The 23,758-nt window shown below is 48.3% G+C and overlaps 1 protein-coding gene across 4 annotated transcripts in view; it reads right to left on the bottom strand.

Moving 5' to 3' along the window:
- Positions 1-23,758, bottom strand: part of LOC125721541 (NACHT, LRR and PYD domains-containing protein 6-like) — a 166,540-nt gene that overhangs the window by 123,895 nt on the left and 18,887 nt on the right. For 2 of the 4 annotated variants that reach the window (XM_048997475.1, XM_048997476.1), the window contains exons 4-11: positions 23,576-23,639; positions 23,164-23,392; positions 20,815-22,534; positions 15,891-16,064; positions 15,111-15,284; positions 4,314-4,487; positions 4,153-4,199; positions 1,218-2,579 (exon numbers count right to left, since the gene is read on the bottom strand). In XM_048997475.1, the coding sequence (XP_048853432.1) occupies positions 2,026-2,579; positions 4,153-4,199; positions 4,314-4,487; positions 15,111-15,284; positions 15,891-16,064; positions 20,815-22,534; positions 23,164-23,392; positions 23,576-23,639 (3,136 nt within the window). In that variant the 3' untranslated portion in view covers positions 1,218-2,025. Of the gene's footprint in view, positions 1-1,217; positions 2,580-4,152; positions 4,200-4,313; positions 4,488-15,110; positions 15,285-15,890; positions 16,065-20,814; positions 22,535-23,163; positions 23,393-23,575; positions 23,640-23,758 lie in introns of those variants that run through there. The other 2 variants (XM_048997477.1, XM_048997478.1) reach the window with 2 other exon arrangements.

Here is a 23,758-nt window from a genome sequence, read left to right on the forward strand (position 1 = left end):
ATGCAGATAAATTTAGTAGCTTTTGCCAGCCGGGCGTGGGAGGGGTTCAGTATCTATCTATGTATCAACTTATCTGAGTCAGACAGATAAGTGGGTAGAGGAGTAAGGGTGCATGGGCACATGCCCCCTCTGTCTGATGGAGGAGCATCCAGACCTTTTACAGTGGGCTGGGGGTGTCAAGGGTGCCTGGGCACCTACCAGTTCTGTCTGACGGAGGAGCAACCAGACTTTTTTCAGTGTGGTGGGGGTGGCAAGGTTGCCTGGGCACCTGCTCGTTTTGTCCGACGGGGGCATAACTAGACCTTTTACAGTGGGGTGGGGGTGGCAAGGCTGCCTGGGCACCTGCCCGTTCTGCCTGACGGGGGCATAACTAGACCTTTTACAGTGGGGTGGGGGTGGCAAGGCTGCCTGGGCACCTGCCCGTTCTGCCTGACGGGGGCATAACTAGACCTTTTACAGTGGGGTGGGGGTGGCAAGGCTGCCTGGGCACCTGCCCATTTTGTCTGATGGGCGAGCAACCAGATTTTTTACAAGTGGGGTGGGGGTGGTAAGGGTGCCTAGGCACCTTCCGGTTCTGTCCGAAGGGGGAGCAACCAGAACTTTTACAGTGGGGAGGGGGTGGCAAGGGTGTCTGGGCACCTGCCCGTTTTCTCTGACGGGGGCATAACCAGGCCTTTTACAGTGGGGAGGGGGTGGCAAGGGTGTCTGGGCAGCTGCCTGTTCTGTCGGATGGGGGAGTAACCAGACCTTTTACAATGTGGTGGGGGGGTGGGGAAGGGACCCTGCACACACCAGCCCATTCTGCCTGATGGGACATAACCAGGACCTTTTACAGTGGGGTGGGGGTGGCAAGTCTGCCTGGGCATCTGCCTGTTCTGTCCGACGGGGGAGCAACCAGACCTATTACTGGGGGGTGGGGGTGGCAAGGGTGTTAATTATTTAAGAAAACTAATTTCATTATTTATTGAAATATATTAATAATAATTTTATTTACTTTAATCCACTGAAGCAGGATAGTAACAGGACATAATTATATTTTCCAGTGTTTTTCGGTCTGTTATGTCTCCAGTTAAATGATTATTATGCACATTGATTGAGTGTCATTGTGTCAATTATGTTCAGCCTCAGTAATACAGTTAATTTAACTTAATCCAGCAGACTGTGGTTTCATTATGTTACTCAGTTATGCTTTGGGTGACGCTGAAGCAGGACATTAATAGGACAGAACAGAAAGCCTTTATTGTCACTGTACAGGGAGGAAATACAGTAAATGGACATAAATATATAATATATAAAATGTACATATACAGGAGAAGGGGATAGCCCCCCCCCCCCCCCAATCAGGATTACATTTAATTACATTTTAGTCAAAGAAAAAAATGATTAAACTATATTTTTGATGTTATTCAGCTCACTGAAGACAGTCATTTATTTTTTGTAAAACACACAGTACTGTGCAAAAGTCTTAGGCCGTCCAAAGAAATGTTTAAAGCTGTTTATCTGGGTAGCAAGTGTACTTTGGCTTAGAAAAAAAAAACACAATTTAACATTAGAATGTCTGCAAATTAAGAGTAACACAATAAAAACTAATAATAAGTTCTTCTGTTTCCTAAAAAGTTACTGATATCTAGTTGGATGGCTAGATGAACACCGCTTCAGTTCCCAAACTTCTCCTCAGGGGCACCTCAGCCGTTCCATGATTTTGTTAAATTTCCCCAACAGCTCAATTAAATAATTAAATATATCGATTCAAAAAGTCAGTGAGAGATTGACTAGCTGTATGAGGTGTGTTAGTGGCCAAGTCAAAAAATACATGGCTGCACTGGACGGTCACTGCAAATACTGGGATGATTTTAGCAGAGGTTCTGAAATGGCGAAGCTGACACACTTTGACAGGCATCATATCATAGTTTTACACCAACAGGAGGATAATCTAAACGTCATTTTCTTTGCCTGCCTAAGACTTTTGCACAGTTCTGTACATTTCAGAGTAAAAAGGATTATAAAGGTTAAAAAGCAGAGATTTTACCTTTTTGCAGGAGAACCAGCAACACGTCTCAGTGACACTGAGGAATTTGGATAAACCCGAAACCCTGGATAGAGGGACTCAGTGAATGAGGAGGTGAATCTGTGCAGGGGGGTCAGTCCATCAGAGGAGACTCTGTAGAAGGACAGAGCACCAGCCCTCCAGTCCAGATACACTCCTACTCTGCGGGAGCCTGAGGGCCGTATGGGTATGAGAGTCTGTTTATCACTGTGCAGGACAGAGTAACTGTCAGTATCACAGTACAGACACCATGACTTGTCATTGAATCCAAGCCCACAGTCCCTCACTCCTTTCCTCTCAATCCCTTTATAAGTCACTCCTATCAGGACTGCATCTCCATCCCACTCAGCCTCCCAGTAACAGCGGCCAGTCAGACTCTCTCTGCACAGAACTTGGTACCAGCCGTCAAATCTCTCTGGATGATCAGGATATGGCTGCTCTGCCCCCCACTCATGTGTCACCTTCCTGTTCCCCCCTGACAGAGACAGGAGTCTGTTTGCTGTGTTGGGGTCCAGCGTCAGCTGGCAGGAGTCTGTAGGCAGGAGAAGAATTATTAATCCCATCAGGCCGCCTGTACTTTTTGTTTCTGTACGATATAAAAACAGCACAGCTTCCCCTAACGAAGCGGGAACTGAAGTTTATGAAACATAAAGTGGGCGCGCGACGGCGGCGGGAAGAGCCGCCAAAATGGGGCGCGAGCTAAACTAACAGCTTAATTAATTTAATTAAAAAATGACAAAGTAGCGACATTCATCAGACATATTCATCACAAGCATATTTACCACAAAACGGCACCAGAGATTAATACTAAAGTCAGTGTCTTTCCTTCAAACCGCTAATTCGTTAATGTTTGAAGTGATATTTAATAAACATTTAGACCTGGATTCTGATATAAACGATGATTCCGGCACAGATCGTGCATCATAAAAAACAGGAAGGTTCTCATTAATTCAGAAAAATATTGCTCTAAAAAACGGGATTATTATCTCATTAATTTGGAAAAACAGAATAAATTTTTCCCAGATGAATGCAATACGCTTCCATAGAGAACCGCTTACCGCGCGCGTGACTGTAGATGCTGCGCCGCTGCCGCGAGGCGTGAGCCCCGCATCTCGCGCACGCACGCGGCCGCTCTAATCTGTTAACATGGGCGCCGAAATGAAATTTGATATTTTCCGCCGCACATCCAGTGTGTCCCGAGCGCTAATTTCTTTTAGCACCGTGGATCAGCAGAACTTTTTAATATTCATGAGTGAAGCCCTACACGATTGGCTATCTGATTAATATTTATGAGAGGGGCACTACCTCATTGGCCAGTTAACATAGACTTGTGCTGCCTTTTTCTTCTACCTAAAGCAGGGGTGTCCAAATCCAGTCCTGGGGGGCCGGTGCCCTGTGTAGCAAAGTTCTTTCCCTGTTCCACCATAAATAATTCAGCTCAAGAGCTGTGTGGTTATTAGCACAAGGAGATGAATCAGGTGTGTTAAATGAGGGGAAACCCAAAAATGTGCAGGACTCTGACCCTCCAGGACTGGATTTGGGCTCCCCTGGTTTAAGGGATTCAATGACCAATCAGTAATATTCTCTCATGAATATTAAGGATATTCCAGAACCACCCTGTAAAAATGCAAATTCACATTTTGCACTTGAGGAGAGAGTCCGGTCTCACTGCCTACAGGTGCCTCCTTAGGACAATACTAACGAATCTCACACAGAAAACACATACACTCACGGCATCCGCAAAAAGAACAAATGCAAAGGATTCTTTTTTTGTGAAATTAAAGACGTATGACTAATTCAGAATATATTTAACCATCCTACACTCTCACACAAACACCACGATAATACAAGCAACTATAAAGCATTTGTAAAAAATATTTTTAAAAACAATTAAATGAATTGATAGTGCTTCTGGTGATGATTTTGATATTTTGTTTCTCGTTTGGATGTTTGTCTAAAATGACATGAAACTCACCTAAACACAAACATGGAAATCCATCTACACACACAGTGCAAAAAGTCACACTCATCACAACAATTGTGTGAATACAACCATAACATAGTATTCATGGTATTATTAATAGAAAACATGCAAACACACTTACATTTCTGTAAGCCTGGTCTGGTCCTGCACTCTCCACCGTGATCCACACTATAGGAGAAGCAGAATGACATAGTACTACTGTATCCATTTATTAATTGGTGCCTCTTCTTCACATACATGCATAAGTATCTGTAGCGTGTCATACACACACTCTGTACTCACTTCAGCTTCTCCAGTTTACAGCTGGGATCCTCCAGTACAGCAGAGAGCAGCTTCACTCCTGAGTGTCCTGGGTGATTGTAGCTCAGGTCCAGCTCTCTCAGGTGTGAGGGGTTTGACCTTAGAGCTGAAGCCAGGGAAGAACAGCCTTCTTCTGTGACTCTACAGCCTGACAGTCTGCAGAAACATGGAAAAAAAAATCCACAATAAATAAGATCACCTCACCATTACAAGCATTACTTTTAAGCAAAAGTGACTCCTCTAATAAATATATGGAATTCATACTAATAAGTCAACACAAAATTAATCTCTACGCAGATGATGTCACGGGACGCTCGCGATCGCTGGATGAGCGTGCAGGTAGGCGAGCGAGCAGGAACAGGCAAGCAGGCAGAGTACGAAATAACGGGGTTTAATCTCGGGACAGGGGTCAAACTGAACACAGGCAGCGACAAACATCAGGTAACATCAATGACAGACCATGCTAACAGGTAAGACCAGGACTTAAAACCAGACAAGACTAATCAAAGTAATCAGATACAGCAGGGTACAATCAGGGAAATACACGTGGGAAGGCAGGGGGCGTGGCACACACGAGGAGCGGACGAGCCGGGCATGACAGATGATATCTTGCTGTTTTTATGAAACCCTCAAAATATGAAATTTTAATTTCATTAATACCTTTTCAAATCTATCAAACTACACAATAAACTGGAAAAAACCCATAATATTCTCACTACCTGAAGATGCCTGGGATTCAGCTGATCAGGATGGTCCATTTCACACTGGAAATATCCGGTACTTGGGTATCTACATCTCCCACAGGCTGTCTGACTTGGTTACCCCCAACTACACCCCCTTACTCAAAACAATAGATGAGTCTCCCACTTAAATCAATAAAAATAAAATTACTCGTCCAGAATAATTTCAGAAAAATTCTTTCAAACTCTTAGCTCATTAATGTCACATTTTTGCTGGAAAAACAAAAACACAAAATCAAACATTCCACATTACAGAAAAATAAATCTCAAGGTGGATTACAAGCTCATTTTTCTTCATTATTACTTAGCAAATCAACTGCAAGACTTAACTAAATGGTCACACTACAGCAGTAACAGCAGCTCATGGTTACAGCAGGAGCAGCTGTACTGTAAAAATCTCAGACATGCAGACTTACTCAAAATGTCATTAAAGAAACAAAACTGCTTTAACAACACAGTGCTGCCATTTCCACAGCACTGACAGCCCAGTGGAAAGTCATTAAAATCACTAACTGTACTCTCAGAGCCTGTAAATACACGCCAATCTGGAATAATCTGGATTTCCTACTTCACAATATCACTATTCACTATCACTCACGGGGACAGAAAGGGATTACACATCTCCACCTCCTTTTCAGTAACAGTCATTTCATGACATTCGAAGACTTAATCCATAAGTATGAGTTGAGAATATGCAATTTTTCTAATATTTACTAACTGAATCCAGCATCAAAACCAAAATGAACCTCACACATAATACACTGAATCCTCCTCAGATGAGACAACATTCTGCAACTTAAAAATAAAAAGAAACCTCTAGAATATATAATCCTCCATCTGCGGCAGACACATTGATATTTGTAGCAAAAATTAATTGGAATAAGGACCTTATCTTTTCCCCCAGCTCTGATTTCTGGATGGACGTCTGCAACAACATATTCGCAGTGACAAATACTGGCCTTAAGTTCAGTACAAAGTAATTCACATAAAACATGTGACTCAATATAAAAAGTAGTCAGTACTGATACCTGCTCACAGTGTACAAGGGGTGTCACAGATAATTATCTGCATGCTCTGTGGGCCTGTATACCTGCTCACAGTGTACAAGGGGTGTCACAGATAATTATCTGCATGCTCTGTTGGCCTGTATACCTGCTCACAGTGTACAATGGGTGTCACAGATAATTATCTGCATGCTCTGTGGGCCTGTATACCTGCTCACAGTGTACAAGGGGTGTCACAGATAATTATCTACATGCTCTGTGGGCCTGTATACCTGCTCACAGTGTACAAGGGGTGTCACAGATAATTATCTGCATGCTCTGTGGGCCTGTATACCTGCTCACAGTGCACCATGGGTGTCACAGATAATTATCTACATTCTCTGTTGGCCTGTATACCTGCTCACAATGTACAATGGGTGTCACAGATAATTACTGTATGTTCTCTATAGGTGAAAGATCTGGACTGCAGACAGGCCAATTCAGCACCCGGACTCTTCTCCGACGAAGCCATGTGGCTGTAATAGCTGCAGTATGTGGTTTTGCATTGTCCTGCTGAAATACACAAGGCCTTCGCTGAAACAGACGTCCTCTGGAGGGGAGAATGTGTTGCTCTAAAACCTTTATATACCTTTCAGCATTCATAGTTCCTTCCAAAACATGCAAGCTGCCCATACCGTATGCACTTATGCACCCCCATACCATCAGAGATGCTGGCTTTTGAACTGAACGCTGATAACACGCTGGAAGGTCTCCCTCCTCTTTATCCCGGAGGACACGTCGCCCTTCATTACCAACAAGAATGTCACATTTGGACTCGTCTGACCATAGAACACTTTCCCACTTTGAAACAGTCCATTTCAAATGAGTCTTGGCCCACAGGACACGACGGCGCTTCTGGACCATGTTCAGATATGGCTTCCTTTTTGCATGATAGAGCTTTAGCTGGCATCTGCAGATGGCACGGCGGATTGTGTTTACCGACTGTGCTTTCTGGAAGTATTCCTGGGCCCATTTAGTAATGTCATTGACACAATCATGCCGATGAGTGATGCAGAGTCGTCTGAGGGCCCGAAGACCACGGACATCCAATACAGGTCTTCGGCCTTTGAACATTTGTAATATTATCTATGTTCTGTTGTGAATAAAATATAGGCTCATGTGGTTTGAAAGTGTTTTATTTGTTATTTCATTCAAATATAAAGAACTTTTCTAGAATTCTGGTTGTTTGTATGTTTGCTGGGGGCGGCAAGGTGGTGCAGTGGTTAGCACTATTGCCTAACACCTCTGGGACCCGGGTTCAAGTGTGTGCCTGGGTCACATGTGTGTGGAGTTTGCATGTTCTCCCCATGTCGTCGTGGGGTTTCCTCCAGGTACTCCGGTTTCCCCCACAGTCCAAAAACATGCTGAGGCTAATTGGAGTTGCTAAATTGCCCGACTGGTATGTGAATGTGCCCTGCCATGGGTTGGCCCCCCATCCTGGATTGTTCCCTACCTTTTGCCTATTGCTTCCGGGATGGGCTCCGGACCCCCTGCGACCCAGTAGGATAAGCGGTTTGGAAATGGATGGATGGATGTATGTTTGCTAATGTTTGCAGCAAACTATTTTCTGAATAAAAGCTACCTCAACGCCCACCGCCCCCTTACTTTTTTGCTGTTATTTTTATTAATTATTATTATTACTGTTTGATTCATGTATTGTATGTTTCAATCATTACAGATATGTATGAAAGTGTTTCTGTGTATGTATGGACATTCATATCTATGTATTAATATATACTGCTAAAAAATTGAAGGAACGCTTTAATCAGAGTATAGCATCAAGTCTATTAAACTTCTGGGATATTGATCTGGTCAGTTAAGTAGCGGAGGGGGTTGTTAATCAGTTTCAGCCCTCTTTAGTGTTAATGAAATTATCAACAGGTGAACTAGAGGGGCAACAATGAGACGACCCCCAAACCAGAAATGGTTTAACAGGTGGAGGCCACTGGCATTTTTCCCTCCTCATCTTTTCTGATGGTTTTTTCACTAGTTTTGCATTTGGTGACGGTCAGTGTCACTACTGGTAGCATGAGGCGATACCTGGACCCTACAGAGGTTGCACAGGTAGTCCAACTCCTCCAGGATGGCGCATCAATACATGCCATTGCCAGAAGGTTTGCTGTGTCTCCCAGGACAATCTCAAGGGCATGGAAGAGATTCCAGGAGACATGCAGATACTCAAGGAGAGCTGGACAGGGCCGTAGAAGGTCCTTAACCCATCAGCAGGACCGGTATCTGCTCCTTTGTGCAAGGAGGAACAGGATGAACACTGCTGGAGCCCTACAACATGACCTCCATCAGGCCACTGGTGTGAATGTCTCTCACCAAACAATCAGAAACAGACTTCATAAGGGTGCCCTGAGGGCCCAACGTCCTCTAGTGGGCCCTGTGCTCACTGCCCAGCACCATGGAGCTCGTTTGGTATTTGCCATAGATTACCAGAATTTGCAGGTCTGCCACTGGCACCCTGTGCTTTTCATAGATGAGAGCAGGTTCACCCTGAGCACATGTGACAGACGTGAAAGGGTCTGGAGAAGCCATGGAGAACGTTATGCTGCCTGCAGCATTGTTCAGCATGACCGGTTTGGTGATGGGTCAGTGATGGTCTGGGGAGGCATATCCATGGAGGGACGCACAGTCCTCTACAGGCTAGACAACGGCACCTTGACTGCCATTAGATATCAGGATGAAATTCTTGAACCCATTGTCAGAACCTATGCTGGTGCAGTGGGTCCTGGGTTCCTCCTGGTGCACGACAATGTGGCAAGAGCATATAGGCAGTTCCTGGAGGATGAAGGAATTGATACCATTGACTGCCTCCCACGCTCGCCTGATCTAAATCCAATAGAACACCTCTGGGACATTATGTTTCGTCCATCTGATGCCACCTGGTTGCACCTCAGACTGTCCAGAAGCTCAGTGATACCCTGGTCCAGATCTGAGAGGAGATCCCCAGGACACCATCCGTGGTCTCATTAGGACGATGCCCCGACATTGTCAGGCATGCATACAACCACGTGGGGGACATACAAACTACTGAGTATGATTCTGAGTTACTGTAATAAAATTTCGGCAAAATGGACTAGCCTGCCGCAACATTTTTCACTTTGATTTTCGGGGTGTCTCTGAATTCAGCCCTCTGTAGGTTTTCATGGAAATTTCAATTCCATCAAACGATGTGGCATCCTTTCATTCCTAACACATTACCCAGTCTACTTCAGTATATATATATTTTCCCCATTGATATCTGATGTGTTTTCAGTGTTCCTTTAATTTTTTTGAGCAGTGTATATGTGTGATCATTTTTTATTCACTAATTTCTTTTTGACAATTACGGCTCCAATCATCCACAACCATCATATATAAATACAATCCTGTCTTTGTTTTTTTTCCTTCTTTGCATTTTTCTCCTTTTCTTTTCCTCTCCCCTCTACGACTCCTCACATTAAATACTGACTTCACTCGCCCCCAAGTCCTGCCACTTCCACTAGCCCCTAGTTTGGGGGAGTGGTTCTTTTCCCCTGTGCCTCTGGGTGGGGCAGGTCACCTAGTACACTGGGGGTGGGGTGTCACAGACACTGTCACACATGCGTACCCTGCCACAGACACTCTCATACACGCGTACCCTGCCGCAGACACTCTCACACACGCGTACCCTGCCGCAGACACTCTCACACACGCGTACCCTGCCGCAGACACTCTCACGCACGCGTACCCTGCCACAGACACTCTCACACACAAGTACCCTGTCACAGACACTCTGACACACGCGTACCCTGTCACAGACACTCTCACGCACGCGTACCCTGCCACAGACACTCTCACACACACGTACCCTGTCACAGACACTCTCACGCACGCGTACCCTGCCGCAGACACTCTCACACACGCGTACCCTGCCGCAGACACTCTCACACACGCGTACCCTGTAACAGACACTCTCACACACACGTACCCTGCCGCAGACACTCTCACACACGCGTACCCTGACGCAGACACTCTCACACACACGTACCCTGTCACAGACACTCTCACGCACGCGTACCCTGCCACAGACACTCTCACACACACGTACCCTGTCACAGACACTCTCACACACACGTACCCTGCCACAGACACTCTCACACATGCGTACCCTGCCGCAAACACTCTCACACACGCGTACCCTGTCACAGACACTCTCACACACACATACCCTGTCACAGACACTCTCACACACACATACCCTGTCACAGACACTCTCACACATGCGTACCCTGCCGCAGACACTCTGACACACGCGTACCCTGCCACAGACACTCTCACACACGCGTACCCTGCCGCAGACACTCTCACACACACGTACTCTGCCGCAGACACTCTGACACACACATACCCTGTCACAGACACTCTCACACACACATACCCTGTCACAGACACTCTCACACATGCGTACCCTGCCACAGACACTCTCACACACGCGTACCCTGCCGCAGACACTCTCACACACACGTACCCTGTCGCAGACACTCTGACACACGCGTACCCTGCCGCAGACAATCTCACACACGCGTACCCTGCCACAGACGCTCTCACACACGCGTACCCTGCCACAGACACTCTCACACACACGTACTCTGCCGCAGACACTCTGACACACGCGTACCCTGCCGCAGACAATCTCACACACGCGTACCCTGCCACAGACGCTCTCACACACGCGTACCCTGCCACAGACACTCTCACACACGCGTACCCTGCCGCAGACAGTCTCACACACGCGTACCCTGCCACAGACACTCTCACACACGCGTACCCTGCCACAGACACTCTCACACACGCGTACCCTGCCGCAGACGCTCTCACACACGCGTACCCTGTCGCAGACACTCTCACGCACGCGTACCCTGTCAAAGACACTCTCACACACGCGTACCCTGCCGCAAACACTCTGACACACGCGTACCCTGCCGCAGACAATGTCACACACGCGTACCCTGCCACAGACACTCTCACACACGCGTACCCTGCCACAGACACTCTCACGCACGCGTACCCTGCCACAGACACTCTCACACACACGTACCCTGTCACAGACACTCTCACGCACGCGTACCCTGCCGCAGACACTCTCACACACGCGTACCCTGCCGCAGACACTCTCACACACGCGTACCCTGTAACAGACACTCTCACACACACGTACCCTGCCGCAGACGCTCTCACACACGCGTACCCTGCCACAGACGCTCTCACACACACGTACTCTGCCGCAGACACTCTGACACACGCGTACCCTGCCGCAGACAATCTCACACACGCGTACCCTGCCACAGACGCTCTCACACACGCGTACCCTGCCACAGACACTCTCACACACGCGTACCCTGCCGCAGACAATCTCACACACGCGTACCCTGCCACAGACACTCTCACACACGCGTACCCTGCCACAGACACTCTCACACACGCGTACCCTGCCGCAGACGCTCTCACACACGCGTACCCTGCCGCAGACGCTCTCACACACGCGTACCCTGTCACAGACACTCTCACGCACGCGTACCCTGTCAAAGACACTCTCACACACGCGTACCCTGCCGCAAACACTCTGACACACGCGTACCCTGCCGCAGACAATGTCACACACGCGTACCCTGCCACAGACACTCTCACACACGCGTACCCTGCCACAGACACTCTCACACACGTGTACCCTGCCGCAGACGCTCTCACACACGCGTACCCTGCCGCAGACACTCTCACACACACGTACTCTGCCGCAGACACTCTCACACACACGTACCCTGCCACAGACACTCTCACACACGCGTACCCTGCCACAGACACTCTCACGCACGCGTACCCTGCCACAGACACTCTCACACACACGTACCCTGTCACAGACACTCTCACGCACGCGTACCCTGCCGCAGACACTCTCACACACGCGTACCCTGCCGCAGACACTCTCACACACGCGTACCCTGTAACAGACACTCTCACACACACGTACCCTGCCGCAGACGCTCTCACACACGCGTACCCTGCCACAGACGCTCTCACACACACGTACTCTGCCGCAGACACTCTGACACACGCGTACCCTGCCGCAGACAATCTCACACACGCGTACCCTGCCACAGACGCTCTCACACACGCGTACCCTGCCACAGACACTCTCACACACGCGTACCCTGCCGCAGACAATCTCACACACGCGTACCCTGCCACAGACACTCTCACACACGCGTACCCTGCCACAGACACTCTCACACACGCGTACCCTGCCGCAGACGCTCTCACACACGCGTACCCTGCCGCAGACGCTCTCACACACGCGTACCCTGTCACAGACACTCTCACGCACGCGTACCCTGTCAAAGACACTCTCACACACGCGTACCCTGCCGCAAACACTCTGACACACGCGTACCCTGCCGCAGACAATGTCACACACGCGTACCCTGCCACAGACACTCTCACACACGCGTACCCTGCCACAGACACTCTCACACACGCGTACCCTGCCGCAGACGCTCTCACACACGCGTACCCTGCCGCAGACACTCTCACACACACGTACTCTGCCGCAGACACTCTCACACACACGTACCCTGTCGCAGACACTCTGACACACGCGTACCCTGCCGCAGACAATCTCACACACGCGTACCCTGCCACAGACACTCTCACACACGCGTACCCTGCCACAGACACTCTCACACACGCGTACCCTGTCACAGACATTCTCACACACGCGTACCCTGCCGCAGACGCTCTCACACACGCGTACCCTGCCACAGACACTCTCACACACGCGGACCCTGTCACAGACACTCTCACACACGCGTACCCTGCCGCAGACGCTCTCACAGACACGTACCCTGCCGCAGACACTCTCACACACGCGTACCCTGCCACAGACACTCTCACACACGCGTACCCTGCCACAGACACTCTCACACACGCGTACCCTGTCACAGACATTCTCACACACGCGTACCCTGCCGCAGACGCTCTCACACACGCGTACCCTGCCACAGACACTCTCACACACGCGTACCCTGTCACAGACACTCTCACACACGCGTACCCTGCCGCAGACGCTCTCACAGACACGTACCCTGCCGCAGACACTCTCACACACGCGTACCCTGCCGCAGACGCTCTCACACACGCGTACCCTGCGGCAAACACTCTCATTCACACGTACCCTGCCGCAGACACTCTCACACACGCGTACCCTGTCACAGACACTCTCACACACGCGTACCCTGCCTCAGACACTCTCACACACACTCCATTATATGCGAGTCCGCTATATCCGATGCTTTTTCTGCATGTAATAAAAGGTGCACAACCGGCAGTCCTCGTCTATTATAGTCGATATTCCGTTATAAGCAAGTCCATTATAACAGGATTATACTGCACCTTCGACTCCACCTAGCAGACATACTTATGAGGGGATTAAGGTATGGACATTTTGAAAGGTATGACAGAACAATGCTTTTTCTGTCAGTTACTTAAAATGTTTGTGCCAGGAGTTTTCAAAACATTATACAACTTTGACTGGACTCAAATTCAACTATCTGATGAAACAAAAAATGCTTTTTGGCAATAAACATTCAAGGTGGGTTTGGCGTAAAAAGAAGGATGGCTATAATGAAATGAACCTTATCCCAACTGTAAAATATGGTGGAGGTTCTGTGATGTTGTGGAGCTGTTTTTCCTCCAAAAACCCTGGAAACCTCGTTAGGGTACATGGCACTATGGGGTCCATGAAATACCAGGACATTTTATATCAAAATTTGGCTGCTGCTGCCAGGAAACAAAAACTGGGCCTTCATTGGATCTTCCAGCAGGACGGTGATCCTAAGCACATGTCCAAATAAACATTAAAATGGTCAGCTGACCGCAGAATCAAGCTTCTGCCATGGCCATCTCAGTCCCCTGACCTGAACCCCACTGAAAACTTGTGGGCTGAGCTGAAGAGGATAGTGCACAAGAGAGGGCCGAGGACCCTGGGCGATCTGGAGAGATTCTGTAAAGAGGAATGGTCTCAGATGCCCTGCTCTGTATTCTCCAACCTTATAAAATGTCATAGGAGACTCAGTGCTGTTATACTGGCAAAGGGAGGCTGTACAGAGTATTAAAAGCAGGGCTGCCAATAATCGTGGCACATGTGTGTTTGTTGAAAATAATTATTTCTTGATGAAGGATTTGTTTTTCTTTGAATAAATTTATTTCAATGAAAGGTTGGATTTTTCTATTTTCTATAAGCTGCTTCGCCAAAAGGTGGATTTTTTTCTAACCCTTTTTACAAATCTTTACAAGGGGGGCAATAATTGTGGAGGGACTGTATATTGTTTATATACGACACTGTATTTGTACTAAATGGTGGTAAGTTAAGCATGTCCTCTACTGTGAACACCCGTGTAAAATAATCATTAAACTCATTTACTATATAAATTTTAATTTTCAATTATAAGGCCCTTACTATCCTGCAGATGAGTGATTTCAGCTTTTAGAGCTCTTTTGGAGTTAAAATATTGGAAGAAACTTTTAATGTCATCCTTAGCCTCCAGTGCAATCTTCCTTTCGACATTCCACTTACTGTAGCGAGTCTAATGTTATTTTTTAAGTCAACCTGTAGACTTAGATACTCCTGCTTTATTTTGAAATCACTAGCTATGTTCCGCCTTATTATCTCCAGCGTACAGTGTGGAATACCCAGTAAGACTGACCTCAGTAACTCCAGTTTACAGTGTGGAATACCCAGTCAGACTGACCTCAGTATCTCCAGTTTACAGTGTGGAATACCCAGTCATACTGACCTCAGTATCTCCAGTTTACAGTGTGGAATACCCAGTAAGACTGACCTCAGTAACTCCAGTTTACAGTGTGGAATACCCAGTCAGACTGACCTCAGTATCTCCAGTTTACAGTGTGGAATACCCAGTCAGACTGACCTCAGTATCTCCAGTTTACAGTGTGGAATACCCAGTCAGACTGACCTCAGTATCTCCAGTTTACAGTGTAAGTCCCCCAGTCCAGCAGAGAGCAGCTTCACTCCTGAGTCCTGCAGGTCATTGTCACTCAGGTCCAGCTCTCTCACGGGTGAGGAGTTTGATCTGAGAGCTGAAGCCAGTGCCTCACAGCATTTCTCTGTGATTTCACACCGGCCAACCCTTAAAAAAATTAAACACTTTTAAATCCACTTTTTACACTGCAGCACTGTATTCAAATGAGGAGAATAGGGACCATGACATAATGGATTTTCAGAAAACAATTAAATTATTAAAAATCATTTTAACAATCATTCCGATTCTGTTTGGTGTCCATTATTTTTTTGTCCATAACACGTTAAAGTCAGCATGTTTATCTGTAACAGTGCTGTTAACTTTTGCTAACCAACACAAATGTTTTGCATGGATTATATGGTTGAATGGATATTTCCTGCTTCACTGCTTAATTATTTCTAGCATCGATCGAGGGCTGATAAGATTGTGGGATATAAGGAAGTAGGAGAAGAAAACAGAAGCGGTTTGTGTTTGTTTATTATGTAACTGCTGAAAGGCATCGTGGGTTTTCTTGCTGTCCAGTTACTTTTGTGCAAAATGCATATTCTGTACTCACTGCAGCTTCTCCAGTTTACAGCTGAGATCCTACAGTACAGCAGAGAGCAGCCACCACACAATACTGACCTCAGTATCCCCAGTTTACAGTGTAGAATATCCAGTAATACTGGCCTCAGTATCTCCAGTTTGCGGTGTGGAATACCCAGTAATACTGACCTCAGTATCTCCAGTTTACAGTGTAAATCCCCCAGTGCAGCAGAAAGCAGCTTCACTCCTGAATCCTTCAGGTTATTGTCACTCAGGTCCAGCTCTCTCAGGGGGGAAGAGTTTGATCTTAGAGCTGAAGACAGCACTTCACACTGTTTATCTATGAGAGCACAGCTGTTCAGCCTGAAACAGAAAACACTTTAAGACACAGACATACACATCCTACACATTAGTAAAATACAAAGCATTACAATAAGCATTTGTTTTCAGTATAATTAGCAGCACAGTTTACACTTCAAATTGAACTATAGTCATAGGGGCGCCGATACTGTAGCAACGGACTTGGACTCAGACCGTGGGTACCAGGAGGACGAGACCCCCCCGCCCGTAGTCACTGCTTCCCCCATGCTCCCGAGCCGCTCCGGGACGGCGGGCTGACAGAGGAGCCCGGCCCGGACGCAGCAGGGCCTGCTGGCTGCGGCGCGGTGAGTGACTCCGCTCCCGCTGAGACGGCGGGCTGGCAGAGGAGCCCGGCCCGGACGCAGCAGGGCCCGCTGGCGGCAGCGCGGTGAGTGACTCCGCTCCCGCTGAGACAGCGGGCTGGCAGAGGAGCCCGGCCCGGACACAGCAGGGCCTGCTGGGGGCAGTGCGGTGAGTGACTCCGCTCCCGCTGAGACGGCGGGCTGACAGAAGAGCCCGGCCCGGACGCAGCAGGGCCTGCTGGGGGCAGTGCGGTGAGTGACTCCGCTCCCGCTGAGATGCCGGGCTGACAGAGGAGCCCGGCCCGGACGCAGCAGGGCCCGCTGGCGGCGGCGCGGTGAGTGACTCCGCTCCCGCTGAGACGGCGGGCTGACAGAGGAGCCCGGCCCGGACGCAGCAGGGCCCGCTGGCGGCGGCGCGGTGAGTGACTCCGCTCCCGCTGAGACGGCGGGCTGACAGAGGAGCCCGGCCCGGACGCAGCAGGGCCTGCTGGGGGCAGTGCGGTGAGTGACTCCGCTCCCGCTGAGACGGCGGGCTGACAGAAGAGCCCGGCCCGGACGCAGCAGGGCCTGCTGGGGGCAGTGCGGTGAGTGACTCCGCTCCCGCTGAGACGCCGGGCTGACAGAGGAGCCCGGCCCGGACGCAGCAGGGCCCGCTGGCGGCGGCGCGGTGAGTGACTCCGCTCCCGCTGAGACGGCGGGCTGACAGAGGAGCCCGGCCCGGACGCAGCAGGGCCCGCTGGCGGCGGCGCGGTGAGTGACTCCGCTCCCGCTGAGACGGCGGGCTGACAGAGGAGCCCGGCCCGGACGCAGCAGGGCCCGCTGGCGGCGGCGCGGTGAGTGACTCCGCTCCCGCTGAGACGCCGGGCTGACAGAGGAGCCCGGCCCGGACGCAGCAGGGCCCGCTGGCGGCGGCGCGGTGAGTGACTCCGCTCCCGCTGAGACGGCGGGCTGACAGAGGAGCCCGGCCCGGACGCAGCAGGGCCCGCTGGCGGCGGCGTGGTGAGTGACTCCGCTCCCGCTGAGACGGCGGGCTGACAGAGGAGCCCGGCCCGGACGCAGCAGGGCCCGCTGGCGGCGGCGCGGTGAGTGACTCCGCTCCCGCTGAGACGGCGGGCTGACAGAGGAGCCCGGCCCGGACGCAGCAGGGCCCGCTGGCGGCGGCGCGGTGAGTGACTCCGCTCCCGCTGAGACGGCGGGCTGACAGAGGAGCCCGGCCCGGACGCAGCAGGGCCCGCTGGCGGCGGCGCGGTGAGTGACTCCGCTCCCGCTGAGACGGCGGGCTGACAGAGGAGCCCGGCCCGGACGCAGCAGGGCCCGCTGGCGGCAGCGCGGTGAGTGACTCCGCTCCCGCTGAGACAGCGGGCTGGCAGAGGAGCCCGGCCCGGACGCAGCAGGGCCCGCTGGCGGCAGTGCGGTGAGTGACTCCGCTCCCGCTGAGACGCCGGGCTGACAGAGGAGCCCGGCCCGGACGCAGCAGGGCCCGCTGGCGGCGGCGCGGTGAGTGACTCCGCACCTGCTGAGCCCGGCACTGACCCACCTGTAGACACACCGCAGCGGAACATCCCGAGCCTGAGCTGGACCTGCACTTACTGGATTCTGATAAAGATTATGAGGATGTACAGAGTTTGGCTGATGACTTGGAAGACTCACAGGCCTCCATGGACTCCAGCACCCCTGTAGGTAGGACCAAGGTTTACTCTCTTGAGCAGATCTGTTTCTTTCTGGACAGCACTAAAGGCCAGAGAAAACCTAAGATAGAGTCCTATTTCCCTGATTTGAAACTGTTTTTAGCTTCATGTATGATGGCGATGAGGAAATGTACTTTGGACAAGCTTGATAAACAGAATCGGTGCAGCTTCAAGAAGCTGATGGGCACTGTTAGGAGTGTGTTACGCCACCGCTAGCAGTACAGAGGGTTTATCTTCTATGTTTCCTGTCCTTTATCAGCTCTTTTTACCAGTTTTATGGCTTCGTTGATTTTTGATTCGCTAAATATTAACAGGTGTCGCAATGCTACTAAAAGAGCTGTGTTGTTTGATTATATTGCTGTAAAAAAGGTAGATGTTGTGTTTTTACAAGAGACTCACGGTGATGAGGGGAACCAGGCTCAGTGGCGGGCTGACTGGGGCGGCCAGGTTGTTTTTAGTCATGGCTCTTCTGTCAGTGCTGGGGTCGCTCTGCTGTTCTCACAGAGGGTCCCAGTCCTGCGACCAGTGGTTACAGATGTTGTACCTGGGAGACTCCTGCGTGTTCAGTTTTACCTGCATGAACTGTTGTTCTCTTTTATTAATGTGTATGCACCAAATGTAGGCTCAGGACGGGTGGCCTTTTTTAGATTTAAACACGTTCTTAGAGACACTGTCACAGGAGAGCGTTGTGGTTCTGGCTGGTGATTTTAATTCTACTCTGGAGCACGTGCTCGACAGGAATCACGAAGAGCCTCACCCTGGTTCAGCTTCTGTTCTGCGATCTGTTATTGACCATCATGGTCTGATTGATGTGTGGAGAGACCATTTCCCAAAGTGCAGACAGTGTACCTGGGTGAAGGTGAACTCTAACATGGTGTCTGCTGCTCGGCTGGACAGCTTTTATATAAACTATCGGAATAAGGGCAGGTTTTTAAGCTGTGGCATTGCTCCCTTCCCTCTCTCCGATCATCAGTTTGTTTCTGTCACTTTCTCTTGCACTGATTTCTCCTCGCAACATTGTTACTGGCGTTTTAGTAATAAATTAGTTCAGGACCACAACTTTGTATGATCTTTCTCTTTCTTCTGGGAGGTGTGGAGGGAGAAAAAAATCACAATTCACAATGTACGATGGCGATGAGGAAATGTACTTTGGACGAGCTTGATAAACAGAAGCGGTGCAGCTTAAAGAAGCTTCACACCCCCTTGTGGAATTTGAGTGCTGACATTCAGGGACTCCCCATGCCTGTGTTCCCACCTGCCTCTCCCTCCTACTTATGCTGCCATAGCCATATCTGCCGGAGCTTACATACTGCACTCACCTAACTGTTTGCACTGCCTCTAGTCTCCCCTACTTTGGCTAACTGCACATTTTATTTCTCCTACTCACCCTGGGCTGTGCTGCCTGGAGACCCCACATTTTTAAGATATCCTGCCTACCCTGCTGCCTGCGACGTCTCCACTACCTCCTTCCGGCCTGCTCACCCTTCTGCCTGTGACATCTTCCCTGTTTACCCTGCTGCTGTACTACTGTTCTCCCTGCCATCTGAAGCAGCTCCAGCACTTGCCTGTCATCACCTCCCTGCCCCCCGCTTTGTGACTGAAATGTTAAGATTGGGATAATGTGAATTAGGACTTTGCCATCTTGATCATTTGACTTCCTCTGCTGCCCCCTGGAGGATGGGCTCCCCCTCTGAGTCTGGTTAGGGTTAGGGCTTCCTCTGCTGCCCCCTGGAGGATGGGCTCCCCCTTTTAATCTGGTTCCTCCCAAGGATTCTTCTTTCTAGGGTAATTTTCCTTGCCACTGTCCCCTCTGACTTGCTTACTGGGGGCTTTGGGCAGGGATGCTGTAAAGTGCTTTGTGATGATGTAATGTTGTGAAAACACACTATATAAATAAAACTGAACTGAACTGAAATTGCATTCAGTGTTTGGTGGGGGGGGGGGACTCAAAATGAGATCTGAACCAGCAACCTTCCGCTCATGGACACAGAGGTCGAACCCAAAGAGTCACGCACCACACCCAGTATTTACAGAAATGATTCCTACAGCATCCAGAACTGAAACAAATATAAGTGGTTTTCCCACTATTAATGAAAACTGGACCTTTCTGCATGATGCTGTATCTTTGGTTATTTGTTACACAAAGGATGGTCGTGGAAATCTTCTTTTTTGTTTTTACTACATCACTACCTTCAGTTAATATAAACTAGATTAAAAAGGAACCTTGTTGATAAAAGAGGGGAAATAAATTACATGTATACATATTCATTTTATATTTTAAACACTGTTTATTTCTGCCAGACTAGATGTGTCGTCACATCCTCAGCCAGGTGCAGCTGAGGCCAGCAGAGGGCGCCAGTGAGCAGCCAGAGACAGCAGTCATACGGAAGCTCCCAGCTCTGGGCTCCATCACATGAACACGCCTGCTGACAATAACAGTCACATACCACTTATACACCCTGTGGATAAAGAGCCCTCACTGTTTCTATAGCAGGTTAGGATGCTGTGCCTGTGATCAGAAGGCAGACTGGATGGGAATGGAAACGTAGTAACAAACAAAAAGTGACATCACTACCATCAGTCATTATAAAGGCTGTGGTCAAGATTAGCTACTGCTATACAAACAGCTATAGCTGTGATTATCAAAATAAAACTCACTTATTAATCCATGAGGAGAAATATATAATATATATTACACATTTCAAACAATATTCATGTATTACTGCCAGACCAGACATGATTTCCCATCCCCACGTCACTTACAGAGCTGTCCTGGAGTTCTTGACCACAGGCAGCAGCCTGCAGTGCTGTTCATCTGATCTGATGTATTTCTTCAGATCAAACACATCCAGCTCCTCATCTGACATCAGCATCACAAAGGCCAGAGCTGAGTACTGTGCAGGTGAGAGGTCATCTGCTGAAATGTTTCCTGAATTCAGGTATCTTTGTACTTCCTCTACTAGGGAATTGTCACCCAGTTCAGTCAGACAGTGGAACAGGTTGATGGTCCTTTCTGGAGATAAATTCTCCTGTATTTTCTCCTTGATGTATTGGGCTGTTTTCTTAATGGTATGTGAGCTGATTCTTGTTGGCCCCAGTAGCCTTTGTAACAGAGTCTTACTGGAGTCTGTTGAGAGGCCCAGGAGGAAGCGGAGGTAGAGGTCCAAGTGTCCATTCTTGCTCTCTAATGCCTGATCCACTGCAGTCTTCAGCAGGTCAGCTGATGAGTTTGACAGAAACACATATAAAGCAGCGAGATACTCCTGGATGCTCAGATGCACAAAGCAGTACACCTTCTCCTGGTACAACCCATACTCCTCTTTAAAGACTTCTGTGCACACTCCAGAGTAAACTGAAGCTTCACTGACATCAATGCCATTCCCTGTCAGATCTTGCTCATAAAATATGAGATTGCCTTTCTCAAGGTTGTCAAAAGCAAGTTTACCAAGTTTTAAAAGGAATTCCTTGCTGTATTCTTTAAGCTTAGTTTCATGGTTTTTCATATACTTGTCATTTGTTAAACTTGTCTGAAAGATCAGGAAGTGTGTGTACATTTCAGTCAGAGTCCTTGGAATTTCTCCCCTGTCAGTCTCACTAAAAAACCTCTTAAGCACAGTGGCTGAAATCCAGCAGAACACAGGTATGTGGCACATGATGAAGAGGCTCCTTGATGATTTCACATGTGTGATAATCCTGCTGGCCAGGCTCTGATCCCTAAATCTCCTCCTGAAATACTCCTCCTTCTGGGCATCACTGAACCCTCGTATCTCTGTCACCTGGTGGACACACTCAGGAGGTATCTGATTGGCTGCTGCTGGCCGGGAGGTTATCCAGAGGAGAGCGGATGGGAGCAGATTCCCCTTAATGAGGTTAGTCAACAGCACATCCAGTGACGTTTTCTTTGTTACATCAAACCAGCTCTCATTGTTCTGAAAATCGAGAGGAAGGCGACACTCGTCCAGACCATCAAAGATGAACAAGATTTTGTACCTAAACAGCTCAGTGGATTCAAAAGATTTCAGTTCTGGGACAAAGTGGTGAAGCAGTTCAATCAGACTGTATTCACCCTTAATCAAATTCAGGTCCCGGAAAGGAAGAGCAAATATGAAGTGAACATCCTGGTTTGCTTTTCCTTCTGCCCAGTCGAGAATAAATTTCTGCACAGAGACTGTTTTCCCGATACCTGCCACCCCTTTAGTGAGTACAGTTCTGATAGGTGTCTCACGCCCACATAAGGGTTTAAATATATCATTGCACTTGACTGTAGTATCTTCTGTTCGCCTTTTCTTGGATGCTGCTTCAATCTGTCTCACTTCATGTTCATCATTGACTGCTCCAGTCCCACCTTCAGTTATGTAGAGTTCTGTGTAAATCTCACTGAGAAGTGTTGGCTGTCCTTCCTTAGCTTTCCCTTCAAATACACACTCAAATTGCTTCTTAAGTTTACATTTTATTTCCTGTTGATGTTGCAGCATGAGCTGTCCTGAAAAGAAATGAGAGAAAAATGCACTAATTCTCACCGTGATCCTGACCAATATGAGAGGAAGAATATTTTCCAAAAACACACTTTTTTGCACATACATATCCTGATATTTCCCTGTGACTGTGAATGTGAAACTGAAAGTTTTATTAAGCGTATTTTAATGGAACACCGCATACAGGACCGTGAATAAGCCTTAGGCAGCCAAAGGAAATGTTTAAAGCCATTTATCTGGGTAGTAAGTGTATATCTGCTCAGAACCAAAAAAAACACAAAACCCCTTTTCATTTCCCAAACCTCTCCTCAGGGGCACCACAGCCAGTCCATGTATTTGTTAAATTTCACCACCAGCTCACTTCATTCATTAATTAAATAAGTATAAAACTCAATGAGATATTGATCAGCCACATGAGGTGTGTTAGTGGTCAAGTAAAAAAATACAGGGATATACTGCACGATTTCTGCAAATATTAGGTTGATTTTGGGAGAGGTTCTGAAATGGCAAACACACTTTGACATACATATTATAGTAGTTCTACACCAACATGAAGACCATTTAAACATCCTTTTCTTTGGCTGCCTATGACGTTTACACAATATTGTACATGTACATAATGTTATAAAGCTCTTACTCTTGTCCAGCAGGTCAGCAAGATCATTTTGCTTCATGGTCCTCAGGACGTACAGTGTGATCTTCAGAGCTACCTCTCTAACACTGGTCTTCTGCGTCTGACCATCACAGTCCAGGTCATTGTCCTCCTCCAGCTGAGGCTCAGAGCATTCTGGGTAATTCTGATCTAGGTACCTCACAAACGTCTTCAGTTCCTCCTTTAGGAACTTCATGGCTTTTTCCTCTAGCGACTAAAATAAACAGTCAAAGTTAATTATTGCTACTTATACCAAACCTTTTCAGAGTTTCACTTGTGAATCATAGTTTAAAACATATTTTCTTTAAGATGATGAATTTATTATTATGCAGCTGTATAAAATATAAGCTAATTCACATAACAGCCAAGAAAATATATATCAGCAATAAATACAAACCTTCAATATGGATGATAAACCCGATTTATCATGTAGATCTGAACTGCAATCTTCCATTTGGTCTCTGTGAATTAGGCAGAAACATAAAGACCTCAATTCATCTACACCAATGTAACAGAAAGACTGAAAAGTTCCCCATTAAAATTGCTGTTACTGCAGATAAAGAATAACACTGTGGTATAT

Source organism: Brienomyrus brachyistius, unplaced genomic scaffold (assembly GCF_023856365.1).
Source record: "Brienomyrus brachyistius isolate T26 unplaced genomic scaffold, BBRACH_0.4 scaffold34, whole genome shotgun sequence".
Lineage (NCBI taxonomy): Eukaryota > Metazoa > Chordata > Actinopteri > Osteoglossiformes > Mormyridae > Brienomyrus > Brienomyrus brachyistius.